The 27,982-nt window shown below is 44.3% G+C and overlaps 1 protein-coding gene across 1 annotated transcript; it reads left to right on the top strand.

Annotated features, from left to right (window-relative positions):
* Window positions 1-182: 182 nt before the first annotated feature.
* Window positions 183-27,015, top strand: DCLRE1C (DNA cross-link repair 1C). The gene is made up of 14 exons (XM_063134287.1): window positions 183-312; window positions 4,846-4,897; window positions 8,983-9,067; window positions 10,110-10,169; window positions 10,816-10,871; window positions 12,940-13,041; window positions 14,413-14,485; window positions 16,462-16,602; window positions 17,608-17,709; window positions 19,263-19,399; window positions 20,538-20,592; window positions 23,176-23,264; window positions 24,177-24,277; window positions 25,789-27,015. The coding sequence occupies exons 1-14, from the start codon at window positions 204-206 to the stop codon at window positions 26,787-26,789; spliced, it is 2,163 nt and encodes a 720-aa protein (XP_062990357.1). The 5' UTR covers window positions 183-203; the 3' UTR covers window positions 26,790-27,015.
* Window positions 27,016-27,982: the final 967 nt, after the last annotated feature.

Raw genomic sequence — 27,982 nt, 5'->3', positions numbered from 1 at the left:
GAGCAGGGCCCCCGAGTTCAGATCTCCCACGGGGAGGGGGGGGGTGGCTGATTAGGCGCTTCCTGCGTCCACGCCCCCTTTCGACGTCGCGCGCGGCGATGCTTCTTGGCGATTGGGCCCAGCCTGAGCCAATAAGACAGCGGCGCGGAGAAAGCCTGGCGGAAGTCCTCGCTGAGCAGCCCGCGCAGGCCTTGGATGGCGCCATGAGTAGCTTTGGCGGGAGGATGCGGGAATACCCGCACCTCTCCATAGACTGCTTCGACCGGGAGAATCTGCGGGCCCGGGCCTACTTCCTTTCCCACTGCCATAAGGGTGAGACAGCCGCGCCCGCGCCCGCTTTTCCTCGGTCCGATTGGGAGGCACGGAAGCCAGTGGCGTCGGGGCTCCGGTGACGTCAGGGGGCGGGGCCGATGGGAATGGGCGGGGCCTTCGGAGAGAGTGGACCACGCTGAGGGGAGCCGGCAGGAGCGCGTCGTCTTCTCTAGGGAGCGCGGGGTGGGCGGGGCTGGAGTGGGCATGGGTGAGGGTCACCGTTTCATAGATAGAGAGCTTGTCAAGGCACTTCCTTATTTTTTATTTTATTTATTTTTTATTTATATTTTACTTTATTTTTACTTTATTTATTTATTGTATTTATATCCCGCCTTTTTTTCTCCCAAGGAACCCAAGGCGGCGTACATAATCCTCCTCCTCTCCATTTTATCCTCACAACAGCAACCCTGTGAGGTAGGCTGGGCTGAGAGTCTGTGACTGGCCCAAAGTCACCCAGTGGGTTTCCATGGCCGAGTGGGGACTAGAACCCGGATTTCCCGACTCCCAGTCCAACACCTTAGCCACTACACCACACTGGCTCTCTTCCATTTGAGGAAGTAGTGAAGTACCGTATTTCTTCGATTCTAAGACACACTTTTTTCCCATATAAACATCTCTAAAAATGGGGTGCGTTTTAGAATCACGGGTGTTATTATTATTAATCTTCGAATCAAAGCTTTTTTTCTGTTGGTGGTACTGAAATTAGTGTGCGTCTTACAATCGATGGCGTCTTACAATGGAAGAAATACGGTAGATGAGGAGAAGGATATAGCTGGTTGTGTGGGTGACCATGTGAAAAGGAGGACCAGGGCTCCTGGTTGTATAGACCAGGGAATTATGGGGAACCTGGTGAAATTCCCTCGTTATCACAACAGTTAAAGCTGCAGGAGCTATGCTAGCGTGACTAGATTTAAAAGAGGGCAGGGCACCTGCAGCTTTAACTGTTGTGATGAAGAAATTTCACCAGGTTCTCCATATATACAATTTATAACATCTATATACTGCTCTATAGCTGAAGCTCTCTGGGTGGTTTACAAAAGTTAAAAACAGTAACATTAAAAAACTATACAAAAGTTAAAAACCATCAAAAACATAAAAAAAACAGTATCCATTTTAAAAACAAGTTATAGGGTCCATTAAAAAACAAACTTAGCATTGTTAAATGCTGTTACATGCCTTGGAGAAGAGAAAAGTCTTGGCCTGGCGTGGAAAAGATAACAGTGTTGGCGCCAGGCGAGCCTCATCAGGGAGATCATTCCACAGTCGGGGGGCCACCGCCAAAAAGGCCCTCTCCCTTGTTGCCATCCTTTGAGCTTCCCTCGGAGTAGCACTTGGAGGAAGACCTTAGAATAGATGTTGAGCACAGTGTATGGGTAAGTTCATGTCAGGAGAGGCGTTCTATCAAGTATTGCAGTCCCAAGCCATGTAGGGCTTTATAGGTTAAAACCACCTTGAATTGGGCTCGGAAACATATAGGCAGCCAATGCAAGCGGGCCAGAATCGGTGTTATATGCTCAAACCTCCCTGTTCCAGCTATTAATCTGGCCGCTGCATTTTGCACAAGCTGCAACTTCCGAACCATCTTCAAAGGCTGCCCCGTGTAGAGGGCATTGCAGTAATCTAATTTGGACGTTACCAGAGTATGGACGACTGAAGCTAGGTTATCCCTGTCCAGATAGGAGTATAGCTGGGCCAACTGGAGTTTGTAGAAAGCACTCCATGCTACCGAGGCCACCTGAGCCTCAAGTGACAGATGGTTCTAGGAGAACCCCCAAGCTACGAACCTGCTCCAGAACCAGTTGAACACTCCGCATCCGGTCAGAAGAACCACCCACCAGCAGCATCTCAGTCTTGTTTGGAGTGAGTTTCAGTTTATAAGCCCTCATCCAGTCCATTGACGCAGCCAGGTACCGGTTCAGCACATCCACAGCCTCACCTGATAAAGATGAAAAGAAGAAGTAGAGCTGCATGTTATCAGTGTACAAATGACACCTGCTGAAATTCCTTTTTCAGTACAACTGTTAAAGATACAGGAGCCCTGTCCTCCTTTTCATATGGTCACCCTAGTTTTACGGAGAAGGAGAGTCAAAATGGCGGAGGATCGTGCTGGTGAGGTGAAGGCTGGTGGCTCCAGTTTCAGTGGGGCTGTGAATCCACCCTGAGTTTCAGTCAGAATTCTAAAGGTGTTGAACCCCAGCCCACCAAATCGGTTCAGCACTTCGGATTGCTCCTTTAGGGTAATGACTGAAACCCAGAGTGGATTCACTGCCCCACTGACATAGGAGCCACCAACCTGCACTGGGATGGTGCGTTGTTGGGAGAAAATGGGGGGGGCATGATTGAGAGGTTGAAGAGGAGGAGGATAGGGAGGCAAAATCCAAAGGACTGAAGAGCCAGTGTGGTGTAGTGGCTAAGGTGTTGGACTGGAAGTCCGGAGATCCGGGTTCTAGTCCCCACATGGCCATGGAAACTCACTGGGTGACTTTGGGCCAGTCACAGACTCTCAGCCCAAACCACCTCACAGGGTTGTTGTGAGGATAACATGGAGAGGAGGAGGATTATCTACACTGCCTTAGGTTCCTTGGAGGAAAAAAGGTGGGATATAAATGTAATAAATAATAAATAAATAATAATAAAGAACTGAGAGTGGATCCTGCAGAAGGGGGGAACTTAGGATTGGGGTCTGAAAGGGAAGGTATGAAGCAGGATTTCCCCATTAAAATTAAAGCTATGATGAAAGGTATGAAGTTCAGTGATATTAGTCCTTTGAAGTTGGCAGATTGGATTAAAAAAGCAATAGGAGATGTTGTGTGGGAGAGATGCTTGTAAGGAGGGGATTTGTTTGTTGTGTGTAAGGAGCAAATGGAGGTGTTATAGGCTCAAAAGGGAGGATATCGGTCTTTCAGATAACCTGGACCCGAGCCACATAGGGCTTTATAGGTCATAACCAGCACTTTGAATTTTGCCCGGAAGCAGATCAGAAGCCCATGGGGATCAGGGAGTTGCTCAGGGCTGAATCCAGAAGTACACTCAAGTGGCGAACCTATGTCTTCAGGGGGAGTGTAAACCCATCCAACACAAGAAGAATCCATATTCCCTGATATGCCTTTGGCCTGACCAGGAGCACCTCTGTCTTGTCTGGATTAAGCTTCAGTTTGTTTGCCCTAATCCAGTCCATTGCTGCCGACAGACCCTGGTTAAGCACCGAAACAGCTTCCTTGAATTTGGGTGAAAAGGAGAAGTAGAGTTGGATGTCATCGGCATACTGGTGATACCGAACCCCAAATCTCTGGACAACCTTTCCCAACAGTTTCATGCATATGTTAAACAGCATAGGGGACAAAACGGAACCCTGAGGAAATCCACAGGCCAACAGCCAAGGAGTTGAACAGAAGTCCCCCAGCGCCACATTCTGGATCCACCCCTCCAGGAAGGAATGGAGCCACTGTAAAACAATGTCTCCCAATCCCATCCTATCCCAACAAGGCAGTCCAGGATACCATAGCCGATGGTATCAAAAGCTGCTGAGAGGTCCAGCAGAACCAACAGCGACACATTCCCCCTGTCCGGTGTTCAGTATAGGTCATCCACCAAGGCGACCAAAGCTGGTTCTGTCCCATAACCAGATCTGAAGCCCGATTGAAATGAATCTAGATAATCCATCTCATCCAGGAATCCCTGGAGTTGGGAGGCCACCACACGCTGCAATACCTTGCCCAGAAATGGAATTTTGGAGGCTGGCTGGTAATTGTCCAATATGTTGAGATTCAAGGAGGGCTTTTTCAGCAAGGTCTTACCTTGTTGGAATCCTGCCTTGATGAAAGGAGGCATTGACCACTCCACTTACCCACTCGGCCAGTCCCCCTCCGGCTGCTTTTATGAGCCAGGAAGGGCAAGGATCTAGCATACACACTGGCTCTCTCCCCCTTGGGCTGCACAAATTGAAAAGTAACCAACAACACTGGACACTGAAAGCCCCCAGCACACCAAAACTACCCCAGCTAGCTCAGGAAGGGAGACTGTTGAGTAGCGGGATGGACGGTATACCAATAGACTCCCTATTCTGCCCCAGGTACCTACCTCCAGATACATATACTTGAACCCAGCAGACTGTGAGATAGGGAACCTGGTCAGGGAGATGGAATCCGTGTGAGCAGTGCTCTTTTCGCTACGTAAGCAATGGCACATGAAGAGGCATTTTCTCCTGCCAATGAGAGAGAAGGAGTAATGTCTCTTTTAACAAGGTGCTTGCCAACTACATTTTTTAAAAGTTACATATACTGAAAACAATATTTTCAAATCAGTTAATCTAGCAATCAAGCTAGTATTGCAGCCTTTTAAAGTTCTATGCAATCAAGGTAACAATTCAGCAGCAGTCTATACCAAACAGCATTATTTGACATGTATATTGAGCTGACTTATTTGAGCTTCAAACTGCCCTTACCAAGATCTTACCCTGATTGAAGCCCAAGGCTGCAGGATGTTTCCAAAATATGGTGGATCTTTAAAAGAATCTTGTCATTGAATGTTTAGATCACATGAAAGGACTGAGAGCCCCTTCCATGAAAAGAAGACTAGCATGCAGGTATGTTTTCTATCAGCTTTTGCTAAAGTAATAGAATATTCTTTGAAAGAATATTTTGCCACAAATAATTGTTTCCTTCCTTTGCATTTTCCAGCTTTTGTTCAGGGATTTCCTTTGTCTCAGATCCTCCTCCAAAATTGACAGTCCTCTCAGTTTGTTTAACAAATTCATATTTACTTTGGTCTCTCTCTCTCTCTCTCTCTCTCTCTCTCTCTCTCTCTCTCTCTCTCACACACACACACACACACACACACACACACACACACACAGAGAGTAGTGATGCTTCATTTTACCAGAAAAGTAGGTGATCAATATTAGAATCTGAAGAGAATTACTCGTTACTGTACACATTTGTGGAGAACCGTACAGTAAGTCAATATGAAAACGCAGCTGTTTCTGACAGTTTCTAGCTATGTTATTAAAAATAAACGCTTGAAACATTGTTTACTTGATACTCTAGTGTACCTTACCACTAACTTAAGCATGAAATTTCATGATGAAAAGATTCCAGTAACATCATATTCGATTGGAAAGAAATCCTCTCATCGAAATCAAAAAGCTTTTCTTCAGTTGCACGATTTGATCTAAGGTTGAGTGCCCCATTGGGCTAATTATTACAAATTTTTGGACACTCTCTTTAGGATCATTTGGGGCAACATGTATGTAGCTGTAGAAAGAAAAATGTGTGTGTGTGTGAGAGAGAGAGAGAGAGAGAGCAAGAGTGTGCACAAGTGTGTTGGGGGCAGAAATACACCTTTCACCTTTTCATCTACTCACAACTTTTCTAGCTAGCCTCAATAATGAGGATAAGAAACTTAGCTTCTCAGATTCTACATTAAGTATTGAAATCTCTACCTTGCATACGGATCATAATAGATTCTTTGATGTGCTGTGCATTAGTCTACACCTTTAGCTGTCTTTGTAACCTGAGTTCCTAGTGGCTCTTCTGGCAAAACTTGCCTTGCATTTTCCCCCCATGATGGAAAATATAGCTCATATTCTCTTGTTAAGTATATGAAAAGAAATACTTGCTTAGTCATTAAAATTGTGTGTGTATGGCTATCTCAGGGTTAAACAGAGAAAGACTATCTGTGGGCAATTACCTTGAGATAGAGGCTGTTCTGGGAACCTTGCCAAGATTCTAAGTTAGCCTCATCACAGCTGTATGTAATGTAGATAAGAATTGTGTAAGATGTGTATATAGTTTCTCACTTGTGTAAAATGGAACTGATCACTGCTCTCTGATCACTGCTTACTGATCACTGCTCTCTGTGTATGCCTCAGTGTGCTGATCTGAACTGAACTGCACAGAAGCCTGAAGGAAATAAACCAGCTCTGCTGTGTAAGACCTGCGTGATGTGTGTTTGTTTCTGAGCACAAACAGAGTTCCAGAAGGAGAAAAGTTTTGGCAGTAACCCAACAAAGGTTATGGGCCCAGTCTAGCCCAGTCCAGTCCAGGAAGCCTACGCCAGCCTAACCCAGGCAGAAGAACCAGAACTTGGTGGGAACGGTGCAGTATCAGAACCAGAACCAGGAGTCTGCTAAAACAGAAAACTGTTGATGGAGGAAGACATCAAGCTAAAGCCAGTGCTGCAAAGTGAGGAAAAATCTCAGTCGGCTGACTCTGAGGAGGACTCTGAGCAGGAGGACGGTGAGATACAAATTCCTAAAGCAGAGGAAATGGCAGGAGCTAATATGTCTGGTTTGCATCAATTGTTAGAAAAGCTGAATGACTCTAACTATGCATTATGGTCTTACAAAATGCAAATGTATCTGATTCAGGCTGAACTGTGGTATGTAGTCACAGAGGATCCACCAGATAGAGCAGATCCACAGAATGCTAAATGGTTTAAGGATGATACAAAAGCAATGGCAGTTATTGCATTAGCTGTGGAAGACTCTCAAATTTCCTTCATTCAGTTTTTGAATACATCAAAAGAGTGCTGGAATGCGCTACAAGCTGTATATCAAAGAGAAACAGCGGGCAGTAAAGTAATTCTAACCCGGAAACTGTATGGAATGAAGCTGAAACCAGGGGAGTCTATGTCAAATCATTTGAAAAGCATGAGAGAAATCTTCAATCAACTCAGGGCACGAGGGATGGAGTTTACAACTATACACCAAGTCTATGTGATTTTGTCAAGCCTTGATTCATCGTACGACGCGGTTGTCACCATGATGGAAAGTCAAGAGGAGAAAAATTTAACCCTCGAGTATGTAGCTGGAAAACTACTGGAAACCTATGAAAGAAGACAAGCTTCAAAACAACAGAGCCTTAAACATCCTGTGGCTGAATTTCAACAAAGCCATAAAACTTTTGACGTGGTGGCTGCATTAAAGGCAAGGAAATGCTTTAACTGTGGTTCCACAGGACACTTAAGGCGGGATTGCAACAACAAGAAGAAAAAGCAGTCAACAGCAAAGTGGAGAGAAGAAAACAACATGAATGAAGCTGAATCAAAAAAGAAGTGTCTTCTAGCAAGAGTCAAAGAGACAATAAATCCTTGGTTTTTGGACTCTGGGGCTTCAATAAGTATGGCAAAAGACAAACTTTCATTTGTAACCTTGGAAACTTCTACTTCAGAGCAAAAGTGTGTTACCCTTGCAAATGGAACAAAAATCCAGATTTGTGGTGTGGGTAATGTATATTTTGATTGTCTGGGAGTTGAACTACAAAGTGTTTTATATGTACCAGAATTGGAAACAAACCTTCTAAGTGTGTTTCAGTTAACAGAAATGGGGTATGAGGTTTGTTTTACTGAAGAAAATTGTACTATAAAACAGGGAAACAAGGTGTGTGTGCAGGGAATAATGAAAGATTCTTTGTATGTGATTAATACTTGTACAGAAAATGAAGTTGTAGCCAGCAAAGTCACAACAAAAACAATAGCCAATTGCAAACCACACCAAAAGTGTAAACCAAGAACTAAACATGTGGATGTTCGTTATTCTCATGTGAAAGATATAATTCAGAAGGGCTGGATTAAGCTTGAATATTGTCCATCTGAAATGATGTTGGCTGATTTATTCACAAAACCAGTATCAATGGTAAAACACAAAGAGATGCTTTTAAAGCTGGGTCTCAGATTGTAACACAATTTAAACAACATGCGCAAGAGGAGGACTGTTAAGTATATGAAAAGAAATACTTGCTTAGTCATTAAAATTGTGTGTGTATGGCTATCTCAGGGTTAAACAGAGAAAGACTATCTGTGGGCAATTACCTTGAGATAGAGGCTGTTCTGGGAACCTTGCCAAGATTCTAAGTTAGCCTCATCACAGCTGTATGTAATGTAGATAAGAATTGTGTAAGATGTGTATATAGTTTCTCATTTGTGTAAAATGGAACTGATCACTGCTCTCTGATCACTGCTTACTGATCACTGCTCTCTGTGTATGCCTCAGTGTGCTGATCTGAACTGAACTGCACAGAAGCCTGAAGGAAATAAACCAGCTCTGCTGTGTAAGACCTGCGTGATGTGTGTTTGTTTCTGAGCACAAACAGAGTTCCAGAAGGAGAAAAGTTTTGGCAGTAACCCAACATCTCTCTCTCTCTCTCTTTTCCTTATGCTGTCTTTAAAAGTAGTTTAAAGATCCTGCAGCAACCACCAGATTTATTTAGGCATACTTCACTGTGATCCTTCTGCAGTGCAGTTTTTTTATATGGCCAGGAAGTTGTAGTCAATTTTCTCTTACTTTTTCTCTAAAGATAGCTCAGTAGTCACAGGGAAGGCATTGAGACTCAAATTTTGGTGAATACATAGCTTGGGCAAAGCTAATAACTATCAGGTGTTGGATACAAAAGGGATGCTTTGCTCTATCCAGAGTAGAAAAGACCAAAGGACACATAATGCAGCAGATGTCTGGGATACAAAAGAATCCAGGTGAGAATTTTAACTTTTTAATAATAGACACCTATGCTAGATGACATAAGGTGACATGGAGCCTACTTTTTGAGAAATACAAGCCCCAAACGTGCTTGAGGACATGAGTAGTGTCGCTTTTATACCACCCAGTAGCTGAAACTCTCTGATGCAGGCTGTGATATATATTGAGTCACGTATCTCTTTCTTTTGTCTTCAAAGCCTGACAGTTCGTCTGTACTGTTCCCCAGTGACAAAGGAGTTGCTACTGACTAATCCACGATATAAATTTTGGGAGAATCACATTGTAAGTTAGCCCTCTTCTTCTATATTACCATGATCCCATTGCACCTAACAACATCAGATTGTGGGTTAATTAACCCATGGATTGCCCCAATACATGCTGTTTCAGCCAGATTGGAAGTTGATTTGTGACATGCAAACCAGGATGCTATAGGTTAGTTATGTATTAAACAATCCACAGTTAACCTGAGAACTAACTGTAGGATAACTGTGGGGTGTTTAATACATAATTAACTTATAGTGTCCAGGTTCACACATCACGAATCAACCTCTGATCAAAGCTTGACTACGCAAAGTGAAAATGGCATGCACAGGGCACATACCAGGGCAAATCATGAGTCAATTAACCTGAGATTTCCTGCCATTATGTGAACTGGATAATTGAGTTTAATGGCTTTAAACAAACACTGCTCTGGCAACTTAAAACTGTTGTAACTAGCAAAGAATAAGAATCGAAGTCCATCTAAGCAGCGTTCTAGAGACTAACGCCTTAGCTAGACCTAAGGTTTATCCCGGGGTCGTCCCTGCCTGCTCCCAGGATATCCTGTGTGTCATTTACCATGAACAGGGATGACCCCGGGACGATCCCGGGATAAACCTTAGGTCTAGCTGAGGCTTAGATTTTACTTTATTCAACTGTCACATCTTGACGTAAAATGCCACAGACTCCCTCCCTTTCTTTAAAGTGTTCGACTTCAAGTTCTCCCCCGACCCCACTTCAGAAGACGCTGGTTGTCTCCTGATGCAGAGAGAAATCCATGTGTGTCTCATTCTCAGATTGTGCAGTCCTCAAGCTACTGCTTGATACAACCTCCAGCTTTTTTTGTGAAGCATCCATTGGTGCAGCACTGAGGGTTAGACTTCTGCACCAGGCTGGGGAAAGCTGCATTATGGGCTTACTTGCTTAGAGGCACACATTTATGTCACCGAAACGTAAAAAGCACTTACTTTGATGCCATAAGAACATCCGTTCTATATATGCCTTAAATATATTCTGTGTCTCTGAGAATTCATCTCTATATGCTTGTTTTATTTGTCTACTGTAGGTTGCCCTTGAAGTTGAAACGCCAACACAGATTTCTCTAGTGGAGGAAGCATCTGGCGAGGTAGTTATAAATTTGTAAATCAAAATATTCCCGTAAAATGGTAGGGGTGCTAATTTATCGGTAATAGCTTCTTTTTGCTCCACGTTTGTTCATCTCTAAAATGAGAGCCGGTGTGGTGTAGTGGCTAGAGTGTTGGACAGGGAGTCGGGAGATCTGGGTTCTAATCCCCACTCGGCCATGGAAACCCACTGGGTGACTTTGGGCCAGTCACAGACTCTCAGCCTAACCCACCTCACAGGGTTGTTGTTGTTGTGAGGATAAAGTGGAGAGGAGGAGGATTACGTACACCGCCTTGGGTTCCTTGCAGGGAAAAAGGCGGGACGTAAATGCAATAATAAAACTTGTGCTCCTTTAAAATTCTTTAGCACTCCAGAGTCTGTCGTGTGGACTCCGGAGTGGATTGTGGAAGAGCCTGGCCATGCAAATGAACCCATGGAGGTCTGGGGCAGGGCAAGAGGGTGTGATCCTGATTCCCCACCTTTCCCTCTATATTCATATCATAGACGTGTTGGGTGAACAGAGCTGTATTGGCCTCCTTTCATTGTCTCCACTTTGCACAGCATCTAGGCTAGAATGGTTACATCCATACCTAATAGCAACTAGTAAACATATGTCTTTTCTCTCTCTCTCTTGTGTCTCCTTTCAGAAAGAAGATATAGTTGTAACGCTTCTGCCAGCTGGCCACTGCCCAGGATCAGTCATGTATGCATTTCTCTTCCCCTCAAATACTTAATGGCAGAGATGAAAATGCAAAAAATATGTTTTGTTAATTTCATAATAGCAGTAGGATATATCCTGTTGTAAAGATATAGTCACATTTAATTTATTCTTGATCTGTTTGCCAAGACTCCCCTCTGCCACTCGTTACCAGCTTCACAGCGTGCTAATAATAAATGTGCAAAAGTGCATCAAGCAACTTACATAAAATCAACATGGTACTAAATAAGGCAAAAAATACAAGCTTTTTAAAAATTTATTTATATATTTTTTTATTTTTTGATACATCCAAACAATACAACAATACAGTAGAAAACAATACCCCATAATACACATAATATAAAGTAAACAAATTAATAAACATATGTTCTACTTAATTCCCTTTAACATAATCATAATTAACATAAATGTGCTCCCTCCAACCATGGGATCTTATTAATATTTCCAAAATCTCATTACTTCTTCTGGAGGTGTTCTCCGTCTCCCCTTTAATAGTACAAATTCTAAAAACTGTTTCCGTATTCCTTCAAAATCATTCATTTTTATCATTCCTCTTCTAACTTTTATGTTACATGTTAATTTATCATTAATAGCAATATCCCATATTTCTTTGTACCAATCTTCTATATGATAATCCCCTTGTACCTTCCAGTTCCTAGATATCATTAGTCTTGCTGCTGTCAACAATTTCGGTATCAATTCTTTTGTCTCTTGATTACATTTCAGTTCTCCATACACTGATAACAATGCCACTCTAGGTGTCTCTTCAATCTCCATTCCTAAAAAATACAACCTAAGAACAAAATAAAACTAACCCAGTGAAGCAGGCAGCACCGTACAAGAGTGGATGTGTGTGGGACAGTATGCTTCTCGCCTCTGACTCCCATTTTTCTTGCCTTCCTTAACCAAGTTCAGTCTCAACCTAGGTTCAAAACCATGGTTTGAGTCTGTTCCCATAATTAACTTCAATTGTAATGTAACATGAAATGGTAGTTAAGGCTGGCAGATCAAAGAGATTCTGAGGAGCAAAGGTAGGGGCAAGGGAAGGGGGATGGGCGATCCTTGGGCCAGTGGACACATTTGGGATTTTGACTGTCGTGGGTGCTGTCACAAAATGGTGGCCATGGAAGTTGACCATTCACAAAATGGCTGCCATGGTGGGAATAGCCTGTCACAAAACTCCAGCCCTACCTACACTAGCCCCTGATTCCCTGTTTCCATCTCCACTCCTGATTGCCCAATTGGCCCACTTCCTCCTCTTCCTCCATCATGTTACCACCAGCAGTCTTCTGGGTCACCCCAGCTCTCCCCTAGTGTCGGTGCTGCCATCCCTAAGACTCCAGGCTTGTCAGACAGCAGCAATGGGGTCAGTTTCTTCTTTTCTTCCACCCCAGTTTGTTTTGGAGGATGATCAGGAGCGCCTCATAGTGAAGTGTTTGCCTCCAGCCAGCCACCATCTTTTCTTTCTAAGACTGTTACTGAGTCCGTGTGGGGCCCAGAGGCATTCAGAAGGATAAAGATAGCAAGTGGCTGGGGGCCGCTTCGAAGTGCTCTCCTCCACTTGAAAAAATGTAAGTAAAATAAAAATTGAACAGGTATCAGATGAGCACTTTGTTGGGAACAGAGGGAGTTTTCCAGGGATGCAAAGGGCACTGTCTTTCCTATCCTTGCATTACCTTTTCACTACATCTTGCTCACCCAACATATGAATTGGTTAACTGGAAATCAGGGCCATTGCAGAACCACCTGTCCAGGTTTTTCCAGAGTTGTCATTAAATGAAGATTCCCCTCCAGGCTTTCTGCCCATTGCACAAAGTTCTGAGACTAGCCAATGGAGACAGAGATTTTGGGGACCAGCGTGTGCATGGCCCTGCTCTTCCGCATGCTCTGGGAACCAGTGGAGGCAAACACACAAGTGAGCCATGTATAGGTCCTGGATTGTTTTTCCCCTTGAGCAATTTCCCAAAAAGTCTGGGGCACAACTGGCATTGCCACTGAGTGGGGTAATCCCTGGGTGAATGGCTGAAACGTACAAGTATATGTTTCCATCCAGGTTTCTGTTCCAAGGAGAAAACGGCACTGTGCTGTACACTGGGGATTTCAGACTTGCGAAAGGAGAAGTGGCCAGAATGGAACTTCTGCATTCGGGGAGCAGGTAACTGATCATAAATGGTACGGCTTCATTGTACCCCGTAGTTCTTTACAGCATCTGTAAATTGGAGCTGTTACAGGCAGATCCAAAAATCCATGTTATGTGACAAATGGTTTACAGTAAAATAACTCTTCTAACTAGTAGGTTGGTACTTGAAGACAATCAGAGCACTAGAACAAATGGCCACTAGGACAGACAAGTAAGGAAGGGTGTGCAAAGGTTATTAATCTTGGGGTGGCCGAAATAGGCCTGTGGAGAAGTTGCAGGGATGCACCCCGCCTTTGCTTATTGGGAGAACAACTTCACAGCTCCTGGCCCAGTATGTATGACGGTGTTGTTGGGATAACTGGATCCCCTTGGCAGCGCCCTGACACTGTTGGAAAGCCATGAACCTAGCAGGTGAAACCTGCACTCCCCACCTGTGGCTGGTGAGTGCCCTCAGAAAGGGTCCTCCTTCTGGGAATGGTCCTCCTACACAGGAGCTAAGCTAAAGAGCAGACCTGCTAGTAACTACCTTTATCTCGTAGGCTTGTCAGCTGATGTGGTGCCATCTTATGCCTGACGTCTAACTCTTCTCCCACACCATGCTCTAGGCCAGCCTTCCTCAACCTGGGGCGCTGCGCCCCAGGTTGAGGAAGGCTGCTCTAGGCCCTAGAAACAATGATCTTGGAGAACGTGTCAGGCACAAGCGGCAACCTCATGGCATGGCACCTGGCCACAAATTGTGGTCAAGTAGAAAGTGATGCAGATTTCAGGGGCTTGGCCCTTGGAAGCTTCTGGGGGGAGCTGTCTTGGGTCCAGGAACTGAACTACTCCCTGGGCTGCACCCGGTGGGCTGGAGGACATCAGGGATGGAGCCTGGGTCTTGGCTGGAGCCAGCTTTGCACCTCCCCTACCTTCCCCCAGCCAGGAAGGGGAAGGAGGAGGAGAGCAGTGCATTCAGCCAGCACTTCCAGAACGCGGCTGAGCCCTGACCTTGGGACTCGGCTGCCTAAGTGCAAAGCTGCCCCACCCTTTTGAGGGGACCGGGGCTTCAGGGAGGGGCCTCACCTAAAGCCTCAGTGGCCAGATCGGCTGGCTTGATGGTCCAAATTGGCCCGTGGGCTGGCAATTCCCCATCCTTAGGTATAAGGCTCCTGAAGTCCTCCGCACAGAGTCCATGATCCATTCGGTGCAAGCATCAGACCGTGCGCCTCTGCCCGAACATTAGGAGCTGATGAGAAGCAAACCGTCGTCTGTGTGTCACCGTCTGGAATTAGGGGGAAACTTGCGAAAAGCAAACACAAACTTTCAGGATCTGACGAAACCTGACTATATTGAGGAGTAACATAACTATACCAGGTTCTATGACGGTTTTACCATTCTCTCCCCCAGAGTGAAAGACATCCAGAGTGTGTATTTAGATACCACTTTCTGCGACCCCAAATTTTATCAGATACCAAGCAGGGTAAGTAAAGCGAAGGAGATAAAATCGTGTTCCACTTGCCTTCCTACTAGCCAGAAGAGTTCTGCATGGAACGTCTGGCTTGTTAGGTGTTGGGCTTGTATGTTTATTCACATAGTATTGAGTGTTTTGAACCTAGTTTCCCAATGTAGCTTTAGTTTGCTTTATTTTAGAGGATGGGGGTTGCCTGCCTGCCTGTCCTCTGTTCCCACTGATGGTCTTTTAAAACAGCCAGAGATGTCACTGACATCCACCTTCCATTTTTGGGGAGGCCCTAATGCTTGATGGGAGAGCACGTGGCTTGCATGTAGAAAACCCCAGTTCAGTTCTCAGTATCTCCAGGTTAAAAGAACCTCTGGTAGATATTGCCAGAAACCCTCCCTTAGAGAGCTGTTGCCAGTTAAGCCCTACATGGTTTGGGTCCAGGCTACCTGCAGGATCGCCTTCTCCCGTACAATCTGACACACACACTCAGGTCCTCTGGGAAGAATTTACTCCAGCCAACAAAAACAAGGCTGACAACTATTACCCAGAGGACCTTTTCTTTTGCCGCTCCCAGTTTGTGGAATGGCTTGCCGGGAGAGATTCGTCAACTCAACTGTCTTCCAGAATTTAAGAAAGCCATAAAAACTGATCTCTTCCGGCAGGCCTACCCGCTTGAATTTTAAATTTGCCTTTTAATGATGTGCTGCTTTTAGTGATGTATTGGTTTTAAATGTTTTAATTGGTTGTGTGATGTTTGCATTTGTGTTGTGCCCGTCTCGATTCAGAGGGAGAGACGGGTAACAAATAAATTGATGATGATGATGATGATGATGATGATGATGATGATGCAAAGGCAGAATTGGGCTGGATCAAATATAGGGGAACCTCTCATCCAAGAGCCGTATACAGCCCATGATGCGTGGGGGTGGGTGGGGGGAATGTCACCATTTAGACTACCAGCTTCTGCCCCAGGCAGGGAAAATCTCTTAACTGATTGGAGATAAGTCATCTTCTCTGCAGCATGCAAAGGGGGAGCAAGCAATCAGACTTTTAAAAAGCCTAGTCGTAGTGTGCAAGACATTGTGTGTGTGTATGTGTGTGTGGGGTGGGGGGTTGCTCCTGAAGAGGGGGAAGAATAATCCTCTCCTCCCAAGGCTGCAACACCTCCTCCAAAAATGTCCCCTCCCCTGTGCTGTAACCAGCCCTTTGCAGTTTTTAAAAGCCTAGTTGCTTGCAGGGGGTGGGGGCATTTTCAAATGGGAGCTTTTATTTATTTATTTACTTATTGCATTTGTATCCCGCCTTTTTTCCTCTAAGGAACCCAAGGTGGTGAACATAATCCTCCTCCTTTTCTCCATTTTATCCTCACAACAACCACCCTGTGAGGTAGGCTGGGCCGAGAGTCTGACTGGCCCAAAGTCACCCGGTGGGTTTCCATGGCCGAGTGGGGACTAGAACCCGGATCTCCCGACTCCCAGTCCAACACCTTAGCCACTACACCACATTGGCTCTCTCCACACTGATTGTGTGTTGTGTGTGTATCAGTCTGGGCAGTCACAGTGGGGGTGTGGGGAGCACGTGCCAGCATTGGGGTGGCCCCACCCAGTTGGTGGCATGCGCCCCTTGATGTTCTTGCCAGGAGCCAATCAAAACCGATCTTCCACTCCTGGGCTTAAGGGACCAATAGCCTGATGGAGTACAAGGAGCGTAATGTGTTTATATTATCATTGTTCCGAGTTAGAGGAATGTGCAAATGTGCAAGGGATGTGTGTGAATATATGAACAAACAAAGGAACGGAAGCGTTCCCCCATCACCCCACAGTGGATTGGTCAAAGACAGGAAGAGGGACATCTGGCACGTTGGATCTTGAAGCGTGGAAACCATTTCCAGCAGTGCTCACCCATTGTTAGATGTGTGATTGTTAGACTTGGCTTTATAGACAGGCTAGATCTTTAAGTTGAAATCCATCATCCGAACTCTTTCCCTTTCATAGGAAGAATGTATGAAGGGTATGTTAGAGTTAGTACGGAGCTGGATCTCCCAAAGTCCCTATCATGTGATATGGCTGAACTGCAAAGCAGCTTACGGATATGAGTATTTATTCACAAATCTCAGCGAGGAGCTTGGAGTCAAGGTAAGTTTGCTGTTCAGCGGGACTTCTTTCGGAATGCGCCGGAAGCCAACTGCAGAACTTGGTGTCGCTGGAGGGAAAAGGGACTTGTGGTCAGAATTATTTGGCTCAAAAAAGGAAGCCAGCCCAGACATTAATAAGGGGGAGACAGAAAAGCAATAGAACTTCCAGCCCCTTTATTGGAATACTTCCTTCCTAACCCTCTTCTGTCAACCCCCAATATTGCAATTAGTATCTGAAAAGTTTGCACAGTTAAAATCTCATAGCGCCAACCGCACCCTTACTATCAGTGCCATTTTTATTATTTATTTATTTATTTATTATTGCATTTACATCCTGCCTTTTTTCCACCAAGGAACCCAAGGCGGCATACATAATCCTTCTCCTTCTCTCCACTTTATCCTCACAATAACAACCCTGTGAGGTGGGTTGGGCTGAGAGTCTGCGACTGGCCCAAAGTCACCCAGTGGGTTTCCATGGCCGAGTGGGGACTAGAACCCGGATCTCCAGGTTCCCAGTCCAACACTTTAGCCACTACACCACAGTGTGTGGAGCCTATTGATGGATGCTGTCCCCTGAACTAAAATGGTTGCTCCATGGCATGGTAAACTGCCTACACCCTGTTATGGGTATTTCTTCCTATGTGGCGGGGAGGCGTAGGAACTAGGTGGCTTAAGGCAGGAGTGGGCAACCTATGCTACCCACCAGATGTTTTCGGGGAGCACAGGTTGAAGGCTGAAACATTGTAGGCTGAAACATTTGGAGAGCCCCAAATTGTTCACCCCGGTCTAAGGACCACAAATCACTAGGAAAAATCCTTGAGTATGTGGGAAGGGTCCTTTCAAGTTAACATTGACATACCATTGTTGAAGACAGTGGGCACAATCCTATTTCTTCTGTGTTTGGTGAGCTGGTGGGGAGGCAGATTCCTCTGGAATGTGAAGTTTATTGAGTCTTTACTAAGTTAAGTCTAGAATGGCATCAGTAACTGTGAACTTAATTTCCTAGGTGCATGTGAACAAACTGGACATGTTTAACAACATGCCAGAAATCCTCTACCACATCACTTCAAATCGGCACACCCAGATCCATGCATGTCGCCATCCAAGGGTGCGTATCTGTTAGCAATCGTTTTGCCATTCCTGCTGTTAAGTGTTAGAGGCCCTGTGCTGTCAAGACATGTTCAGGCTCTTGAGAAACAGGGAGAGGTTTGGCTGGAGCAGCAGCATGATGCACAATAAAGCTGCAAACGGCAGTTGCATATAATTATTTCATGTTTTGATTTTCTTTTAGGTGGTGGTTTAATTATTAGGAAATTTTCCATGGCAAAATAAAGCACTGGAAAAAATCTGTTGAAAAATTTTCACCCCATTCCTCCTCTTCACTAGTGATGGGTGCAGTCCCATTTGTGCTTCATACATCCACCCTGGATGTATCTAGTGTGGGAGAAAAGGATCTGAAGTAACAGGGTGTGGGCAGCTGAAGAGATGGAGGGATTCAGCTCCTGTCATCCACATGGTCCTTTTGGTGTAAGAAATAGAACCCCTCCACCAGAGGTTTTAGATGCAAACAGGGCAAAGCGGGGGTTGGACTGGATGGCCTCATAGGCCCCTTCCAACTCTACTATTCTATGATTCTATGAAATCTTATGCACAATTTACGGACAAAAAAACCCTGCAATTCCCAGCATCCCATTTTTTCTACTGCGCATTTGAACGGTTGGAGAAACACTTTTGTTGCATGTTTCAATGTCTGAGTGATCGTCAACCTATCATGCACAGTTCTTTGGGTTGCTAACACTTATTAGTGTGTCAATGGTTTTCTGTACCATTGGTTTTTTCCCTTAAATGTAAAATATGTTCATGCTGTTGTCTTTAAATTTTTACAAACTACAAAAAAAAATCTACACAATGTAACATTTGAATCACATTAGTTGTGCTTTAATTTTTCCTTCAAATATTTCAGGTCATATGCTTGTATTAGGACAATTAACATAGGGAATGTTTGTGCTCTCTTTTTAGCTTTCTTGTGTGTGTAAATCAAGTAAAATTAACATGCAAAATTTGATCACTCTCTAGGGTAGAAATTGTTCTAATGGAAACTGAAAAATTTCCAATGCAAATTACCATAATTTGCATATGAAAAATGTACTATTAATTCCCCCCCCCAGGAAAATCATATCAACATGCCTCCCCCTGAGCTAGAGAAACTAGGATAATGCTCATAGCCATATAAACAAAAGGAGAGGGTAGATTCACTTCCAACAGGGAAAGAGATAGAAGAATGTGCAAACCTACATTAGATAATGGCCCCATTCAGAAGACACCTTAAACTATGGCTTTATCCATGGTGGTTAAGCCTGAAAGCCACGCTGTGTTCAGAAGACGTCTTAAACCACTGCTTTAACCATGGTGAATAAAGCTTTTTGCTTTATTCACCATGGTTAAAGCAGTGGTTTAAGACGTCTTCTGAACACAGCCTGGCTTTCTGGCTTAACCATCATGGTTAAAGCCATGGTTTAAGGTGTCTTCTGAACACAGCCTGGCTTTCTGGCTTAACCACCATGGTTAAAGCCATGGTGTCTTCTGAACGGGCCCATTGAAAGGAGACCTGTTTGTGTGTGACCTGCCTGTGTGTTTCAGTTGATACCATCTGTCCAATAGGATGATGAATTCTTCCGGGGAAACAGATTGCCTTGCGGAATGACATCTCAGAACGGGAGACAATTGCAAATCATTAGCGTCAAGCCATCCACAATGTGGTTTGGAGAAAGGTCAAGGAAAACCAATGTAATAGTGAGGTGAGTGGGGCCTTGGGAATGCCTTGCTCAGTGGCCTTGGGAATGTAATGTTGCCATCGTTTCAGAATGAATTGATCTTTAAAATCAAAAGTCTCTGAAGTGAAGCGAAGCTTTGGCTTGATGATGATGATGATGATGATGATGATGATGATAATAATAAATTTCTTACCTGCCTCTCTGTTTGGATCTAGGTGGGGAACAACAATAAGTATAAATACATAAAATTGATTAAAAACATATTGCACATTATTAAAACTTCCTAAAAACACCCTAAAATTCCACTGGGTAGGCCTGCCAGAAGAGATCAGTCTTAATAGCTTTCTTAAATGCTAAAAGACTTTTAAGTTGACGAGTCTCCTCCGGCAGGCCATTCCACAGTCTGGGAGCAGCAGAAGAAAAGGTCCTCTGGATAATTGTTGCCAGCCTAGTTTTTGTTGGCTGGAGTGAATTCTTCTCAGAGGACCTGAGTGTGTGGGGCAGATTGTATGGGAGAAGGCGACCCCGCAGGTAGCCTGGACCCAAACTATGTAGGGCTTTAAAGGTAATAACCAACACTTTATACTTCAGCTGGAAACTAACTGGCAGCCAGTGAAGAGATTTTAAAACTGGTTTAATGTGGTCCCCCATAGGTGTACCAGCCTGGCTGGCTGCCATATTTTGAACTAATTTAAGTTTGCGGACTAGGCACAAAGGTAGCCCTATGTAGAGTGCATTGCAGCTATTTAACATTTGAGTGCCAGGGTCTAGGTGGTATATAGAACACTAAGAACTGTCTTACTTGATCAGACTAAAGGCCCATCTAGTCCAACATTCTGTCTCAAGCAGAGATCAAAGATCTTGAAGGTCACAAATGGGGCATATAAAGTGAGGAATTTCTCAGATCTTTTGCCCCAAGCATCTGGTTATTGGAAGTCTAGGGTCTCTGAACATGGATGTGGCTAAAACCCGTGGAGAGGCCTCTCCTTCACACAACCACCTATGAATTCCACAGATTAACTAAGATTCATAGGGAGGATTCGTGCTCTAGAGAACGTTCTGCTATTCCTTAAAGTAGATTCTTACATATGATCTGCTGCTTTTGTGCTTAATATTGATAAATAGTAGGAAAAAATGGACTCAACTTATGGTTTCTGTTTAGGACAGGGGAGAGTTCGTACAGAGCTTGCTTTTCGTTTCACTCTTCATATAGTGAGGTATGTAGCTCGTATTTGTTTTGTAAAATCGTATTCCTTTTGTAACATGCATATAAAATGATTTTTTTATTATTACATGGGTGGGGAACATGAGGCCTGGGGGCCAAATTTGGGGGTTTTCACCCCCTTTCCCCAACCAGTGACTGGCGGCTTCCGGTGGTGTGTTTCTCCCCTCCCCCGCCCCAGTTCGTAAAGATTGAAATGATTCTCCTGAGGCTTTAGTTGCCGGCAGTAAGAGCTTTGGGCTTGAGTTATGCCTAAAGAGGTGATTTAATTATATCTGCATTTCTATGGTGAAGTTATTCATTGAAATGAATTGTTAGAGTTTTTTCTTTTGAAACAGAGTGACACAGTGGATTCACCCTTTAAACCTATGAGCTGGAACAAATTTCTTACGCTAGGTTTAAGGATGAGTAGCTTTACTTTTCATATTAGCAGCATATGAACAACTTGTATTCCTTTCATACATACAGTTCTAAGTTATATTCTTTTCCTCTGCAAAGAGTCCTTTTTCCTTCTTTCCTTTGTAAAAGTCTTTCTTGAATACCTTCAGGCTGAACTTGCTTGAGGTCTTCGCTCTTGCAGCCACCAAACAACGAGATAACAGCTTCCCAAACAAACTCCCACAGCAGCATGTACATTCCACCTCCTATTCACTTCCGCCCCACAACTCTGTTTGAGACACTCCCCTATTTAAATGGTTAACAGGCTGACATTGAATGATTCAGCATTTCTTGTGCCTTAATTTTAAACACCTGCTTTTAGATTGGTTCAATCTTTTGCCTAATTCATTCTTCAGTGAATTTATTCTTTGTAAAATTACACATACAATACAAATACTAACAACAATATGCTGGTAGTTTTTGTATCTTTGGCCCCTGCCTTTTTGGCCTTGGGCCTTTCCCACCACGCAGCCCTTGAGAGTTTTCCCACAATTGAATTTGGCCCTCAGGCTGAAAGCGGTTCCCCACCCCTGCCCTTTAATATGCAGAACAGTTATTCTAGATAGTTATTGCAGGCGGACTTGCTTAGGCCTGTTGCCGGCCTGGTCTCATGTGCTTTTGCCTAGTAAAAGTATAATGGCAAGAGTAATGCTTAGCGTTGAAGCGGCACTTCGGTATGTTCAAAGCACTTCACACACATTCGTGGAGGAGCAGTGACGCTTCTGGATCGCGATGGCCGCCAGGATAGATTTTGTGTGGCAATGGCTGATGGGATACCAATGGGAGAACTGAGGGAGGAGGGGGGCGGGCCAGGGCTGTGTCAATCAAACACTACATTGACTAAATAGTCAACTCAACACTGGCCCTAATGCACACAACAGTTGACTAAAGCATGTAATGTGGTGGGTACCCCTTAAATAGTCAACCATAGAGTTGACTATTAACACATGGTTGACTATTGTGTTGTCCGAATGCGTCCAGTCTTGGTAATCCTGACAACAACTCTGTGAAGTTGGCCACTATTGTTATCTCCATATTGCAGATTAGAAGTGAGGCTGAGAGGATGTGACAGGCCTAGGCAACCTCTTTTCATTGCAAACATGACAGTTGAACCAGAAATGTCCTGGTTTTTACAGCTCTATCTTGTAGCTGCTGCTGCCCTGAGGCTTGGCAGCTTGAAGTAGGCAAAAGGAAGCCCATAATATTAAAAAGGTTCTCAAGGTGGCTTACAAAACTATTTCTTAAGTCAGTCCCTACCCACAGGCAGACAATCTAAAAAAACATGATACAAAAAGAAAGGGGATTGGGAGGGAGGAGGGTGGGAAAAAGCAAAAGCAGATTTCAACACTAGATTTTTAGCTGCACATTTCAGCAGACCACATTTCAGCAGACCACGGACACAGTGGAAGGGCTGCCGCTTCCTCCCCCTCTCATAATCTCATTCAGCTCCAGGCACGATGGAGAGGTGCCTGGCTGCTGCTTCCTTTCGCTCAGATAGCCTCATAATAAATGTCCAGAGGCTTCAAATGATCCCAGAATGGGTGATCCCTGTTTTCTAGTGCTTGCTGAACAAGGCAGCAGTGATAGTCCCCTGGCTGGTATTTTCAACTCTTCTTGGTCTAGAGTCATAATTGCTGATATCAAGAACTTCACTGATCACATTTTGTATCCTGTCCTTCGTCCAAGGAGTTCTGGCTGCAGTTAGCTCCTTGATGATCAGTGGCTTGACCTCACTGATATGGAATTTGACTGATTAAAAAATAGCAACATTATAAAGTATCGTGTATGAATGTGAATTTTATATACACCTGGTGTTCCTCCACCGAAGGGAATGGGGCCACCCGAAGAGCACAGCAGCTTGGTGTGCTGATTGCAGCAGTGACTGCACCAAGGATGAAGGTGGTGATGAAGCATAATTGAGGGCTAGCGTGGCTCAGTGTGGTAGGGTTGGAATTGGAAGCCATTTGCCATCTTGGCTACAGACTCAGCATGTTCGTGGGCTAATCGTTCTCTCTCCATCTCACTTTGTGAGAAAAAGCTAGAGAACTCTCGAGCTCGTTGCGAATCATAATGCAAAAAAGGGACTGTATGGCATCGCATGCTGACAATTAATAATTCCTCCTGCAATCTTCTTTTGTAGATCCAGGATTTCTTGAAGTATATTTGCCCAGTGAATGCGTATGCTAACGTAATTCCAGTGGGTATGACAGAGGACAGAGTTCTGGAAATGTAAGTCTCTCTTAACTTTGGTCCCTTTCGCTGCATTAATGTTAACTTCAATAAAATCAAACTGATTTTGCATAAGCTCTGTGTGTGTGTGTGTGTGTGTGTGTGTGTGTGTGTGTGTGTGTGTGTGTGTGTGTGTGTGTGTGTGTAGGCCCATCAGAGGTATTTGGATCATGACCACCAGCCATTAGGAGAACCTGGTTCTTTGTGAAATCTTTACTTCTAATAATATTTTTTCAGTGGGATGTTAGATCGTCATTTCTTGTGTACCGTAGTCAAATATACTGTTTCAAGAAGGGTATTATTATTATTATTATTATTTAGGGTAGCCATGTTAAGTCGGTTGCAGCAAAACCACCCGAAGAATCTTGCAGCACTTTAAAGACTTTTGAACTGTATTGCACTTCATCAGATGCACAGAGTGTTATAGAGAGTTGCAGGGATATATAGAGTATATATGATTGTGGGGGAGTGTGTGTGGATTGTAAACAACGAAGTTAAAGGGAAATTAAAAGTAGAAAGTACTGACAGTGACAATCACATTATTAACAGTAGCCATTCACAAAAGTCCCAAAGGGCTGGACGTCTTCTTTGCCATGATAACAGAAGCCTCGTGTTTCTGTGACTGGTAACTTTGGGAAAGGGGGCTGACTCCTGGAGCAGGAAGGCAATTTTTAAGTGGGAAATAGTGTACGATAGTACTTAGCTTTTCTTGAGCCAGGCTTGAATACCTCTCAAAGTCCAGCAAAGTAATGCTGCTGATCCTAGCAGTTCTTGTACACTACACATTTTGGAATCTCTCTGCTTTTAAGAGCAGAGGATAGCAGAGCTGAGTGAGCTGAAAAGTCAGAGGGGCAAAATAATGTTCTACAAATCTGAAGTGTTGTAATGTTCAGCGTCGCTTACTCTTCTCAGCTTAAAGCCATTCTGCAGAATGTACACCAAAAATAACGTGCCACAGTATAAACCGCTCGGAGCACTGAAGAGGGCGAGAGTCTTGGACCTAACAGGTACAGGTAAGGGAAGGCTGCTTCTCTCTCTAGGACAGGAGAAGAGATGGAAGAAGAAATGAGAATTTGTGGTTTGGAACCAGTGAATCATGCTTATGGCAGAATTGTAGAATCTCTGCAACACACCTGTTGTATTCCTTAATTAAATTCACATTCCAAACTTCATCAGAAGAGCACAGATGGCATACATAATTCTTCTCCATCCCCAATGTTATCCTCGCAACAACCCTATGAGGTAGGTTAGGCTGGCAGAAAGTGACTAGTCAAGGTGAACTTCATGGCTTTAAGGGGGGATTGAAATCTGTGTGTCCATAGTTCTAGTTGAACACTCTAACTGCTATACCATGTTGGCAAAGTACAGAAGTTATCCCCCATAGGGTTGGTTGAAAACTCACTGCCTCTCCCACACAATGGTATTAGACTTGTCCAACAGGCACACTTGTATGGAGGCATAATTTGTTTGAAGCGGTGCCTGCGCGTGGATGCTATACGTACCTTGCTGCAATAAAATCAGCTTCCAAAAGCGCCCACTTCCGTTGATGGCATCACTGCTTGAAATGCTCCAAACTCACCCTGCATAGCCTGGAGTTAGCTGAGAAATAAAACTTCCGTCCCCATTTCAAAGGGACGTGCTTCAAAGTAGGTGTGTTAGAAGTGGTAAACTGCTGCCTAGTTATGACAAACCGAAGAGGAGGTGGTAAAGTTGTCTTGAAAGTATCATTTCAGATGGAGGGTTATGTGCTGGCATACTCCATTAAAAGCAAACGAAAAGCCCTTTTTCACATATTGATATATTAGGGAGAGGGGTTCTAAACTAGTTTTCTCTATGTGAGAAAGTTTTTTTTGTATGGAGAGGTACTTGTTGTATGAGCCCCACATGCAGCCTGAGATGATACCATCCAGACACTGGTCTACACATTGAACAGAATTTTGAGCTATACCACTTCAAGTGAAGGAATTCTAAGTTGAATGCTCCCCCACACATAGAAAAACTAGCACATTTGTGAGAATGGTTTTAGGCAACCGGTGTTCTAGTTTCCTGAATGCAGGGAATTGTGTTCTTTCCCCCATAAAAGAACATAACGGCCCCATTCAGACAACACGCTAAACCATGCTGCTTAACCACAAAATGGTTAACGGAATGCATTCCATTAACCATTTTGTGGTTAAGCACATTGGTTTAGCGTGTTGTCTGAACAGGGCCATAAAATACTTTTTTTAACGGGTTCTAGGATCTTTATTGTTTGTACAGTCTTTTTTGAAAAAAAATGTTTATTCATGGTTTTATATTACATTATATTGTATTTTTTAGGGTTTAATCTTTGTAAACTGCTCAGGGAGCTTTGGCTGGTATAGAAATGGAATGAATGATTCCCCTCTCCCCTTCTGTCTGGTGTTTGAAGTGGTTCACTCCAGGAAAAGATTCATCATAGGGTTCTAAGGCATGTGTAGACTAGATGGACTTGTCACCTCCTGTAATTTTCCTGGGTTTGATTGTTTTGTTGTTGTTGTGACAGATGGTGATGGTGACGATCTCTTCGATACCGAATTATTCCCTGTAAAATGCAAGATTCCAAAATCGTTGCCAGAGACTACACCCTCTGAGAATAAACCTCTTCCTGAAAACCATCAAGACAGTAACAAAACAAGTTGTTATCAGGCATCTTCTATGTCTACCTCCTGGAGATTAGATTTCGTGGAGTGTGAAGAATCCAATGGTGAGGATGACGATGAGGAAGAAGAATCTGAGAAAGAGATGGTTCTATCTGAAATTCTGCCACTCACAGCAGACTCCACCGCTGTGTTGCAAAATCCAGGACTGGTCCATTCAGAGCCCACTTGCAAGCAAAAAGGGGACCAGCAGCAGTGTAATTTGGAAGTGCCAAAGTGGGCTGCCTTCTTTAAGTGTAGTATGGAAGATGCTGATACCTCCGAACAGGAGGACGGCGTTCCACCCCCCACAGATTCAAGTGAGCCCCATTCTCCCAGCCTTTTCAGTGACAATGAGGACTTCAGTGACTCCACTCACATCTCCTCCCAGAACTCTTCTCAGTCAACACACATATCTGAACAAGGCAGCCAAGGGCTGGACAGCCAGGCGGATACCATGGTCATTTCCTCACAAGAGCGAAGGAATCTCGAGCTCAGCCCTTTCAAGAGGGGAATGGACAGGGCAATGTTCTACACGTCTCGCCTCCCTATTGGAGAAAGCAAAATGGACTCGCAAAGCAGCAAGCCTGGGGATCATGGCGTACATTCTACGAACAGTGCTCACTCTGAATGCAAAGTCAAGGCCCAGGAAGGGAGCAGAGCAGCACTTACTCAGACACAGTCCGCACTTGAGAGGAGCAACGAAGAAGAAGAAGAGAGATCTCGGATACTCAATCCTGAGGCCCAGCTAGACTCTCAGAGCTCTTCTGATTTTGAAATCCCCTCTACCCCGGAGGCAGAGATCCCTAAAGCAGACCAACTCCGCAGCCTGTATAAAAAGCTGGCAGCAGGGGAAAATCTGTCCTGATTGGGAAACAACCTCTCTGAATAACTTAAGCTAACTGTTGACCCGTGTACAATTTGAGTTAGTGCCTTTGAAACCCCTGGCTACTTTCTGTGCCCTTCCATCTTGCATACAAAGTCACTCACTCCTTGATTTTTGTTTTGTAATTATCATTTGAAATGCGTAGAATATTTTTCCCCTTATTTAACAGGAGTGCACTGCATTCACCTATTAAAAAACATTTTAAGAGAACGGAGGTCTAACCAGAAACAAGACCATAGTTAAAGGGGAAAAAAGAAAAGAAAATTTTGTCAAGGAAAGCACAGATAGGCTTATTATTCTGTGTACAGTATTTGAGGTTTTAGTATTTTATTATGGAATATATTATCTATATCTAGATATATTGTTCAATATAGTATATTGTTCTAGTACAGTGTTCGGCTGGGCAAATATAGTATGACAGCAGGAATTTGATTTTACTATCTTTGTATTATGAAGGATTTTAAAGTATGCTGGTGTATTTTTCACCCATTCCGGTGTGTGTTATTTGTAGTCCAGCTCTACCCTAAAGTTCTATGGTGGGACGCTTACTTTTTAATGCTAGGAACATTCGTTAGGCGGGAGCTACGCATTTGTGAAAGGCCCAATTTCTGTGTGTGTGTGTATATATATCCTGAAGTACAGAGAGGAGGAAGTATATACCGTATTTCTTCGATTCTAAGACGCACTTTTTCCCCTAAAGTAACAGCTCTAGAAATGGGGTGCGCCTTAGAATCGACGGCGTCTTAGAATCGAAGAAATACGGTATCTACCCCTTCTTCCCACCCCTTCGGCACCAACCAGCTTCCACTACCAACCGAAAACCTAAGAAAGGCTCTCTCAAAAGCCTCACCAAAAAACAGCCAAGCGTTTTGTTGCCAGGGCGATGCCTCCGCGTCTCCTCTTCCCCACCTCACCACCCACCCGGCCGCCCCCGCTTTGCCAGGCCGGGCCGCTTACTCCTCCTTTCTCCGCCTGCCCTCCGGGTAACACCCCAGTTCCGTACCTCACGCTTCCAACCCTCAAGCTCCTGCGCCTTCTTCACCTTCAGCCAGGCTCTCCTAGCGCCGCTTCAGAAAGCGCCTCCCTCGGCTCACGAGGGAGAGGCGGAGCGCGAGAAGGAAGCGCCGCCTCAAACTACAGAGCCGCGGCGAAGGCTAGAATGGGAGGAGGGATGT

The sequence above is a fragment of the Elgaria multicarinata genome, chromosome 9 (genome assembly GCF_023053635.1).
Source record: "Elgaria multicarinata webbii isolate HBS135686 ecotype San Diego chromosome 9, rElgMul1.1.pri, whole genome shotgun sequence".
In the NCBI taxonomy this organism is placed as follows: domain Eukaryota; kingdom Metazoa; phylum Chordata; class Lepidosauria; order Squamata; family Anguidae; genus Elgaria; species Elgaria multicarinata.
The sequence above is the reverse complement of the archived record's forward strand: the minus strand, read 5'-3'. Positions and strand labels throughout refer to the sequence as shown.

Bases quoted from the DNA above. Each gene is read 5' to 3' on its own strand.
- DCLRE1C (XM_063134287.1), top strand. From the start codon at position 204: ATGAGTAGCTTTGGCGGGAGGATGCGGGAATACCCGCACCTCTCCATA. The intron at 4,898-8,982 runs GTATGTTTTCTA...TTGTCTTCAAAG, and splicing joins AAAAGAAGACTAGCATGCAG to CCTGACAGTTCGTCTGTACT. The intron at 10,872-12,939 runs GTATGCATTTCT...GTTTCCATCCAG, and splicing joins CACTGCCCAGGATCAGTCAT to GTTTCTGTTCCAAGGAGAAA.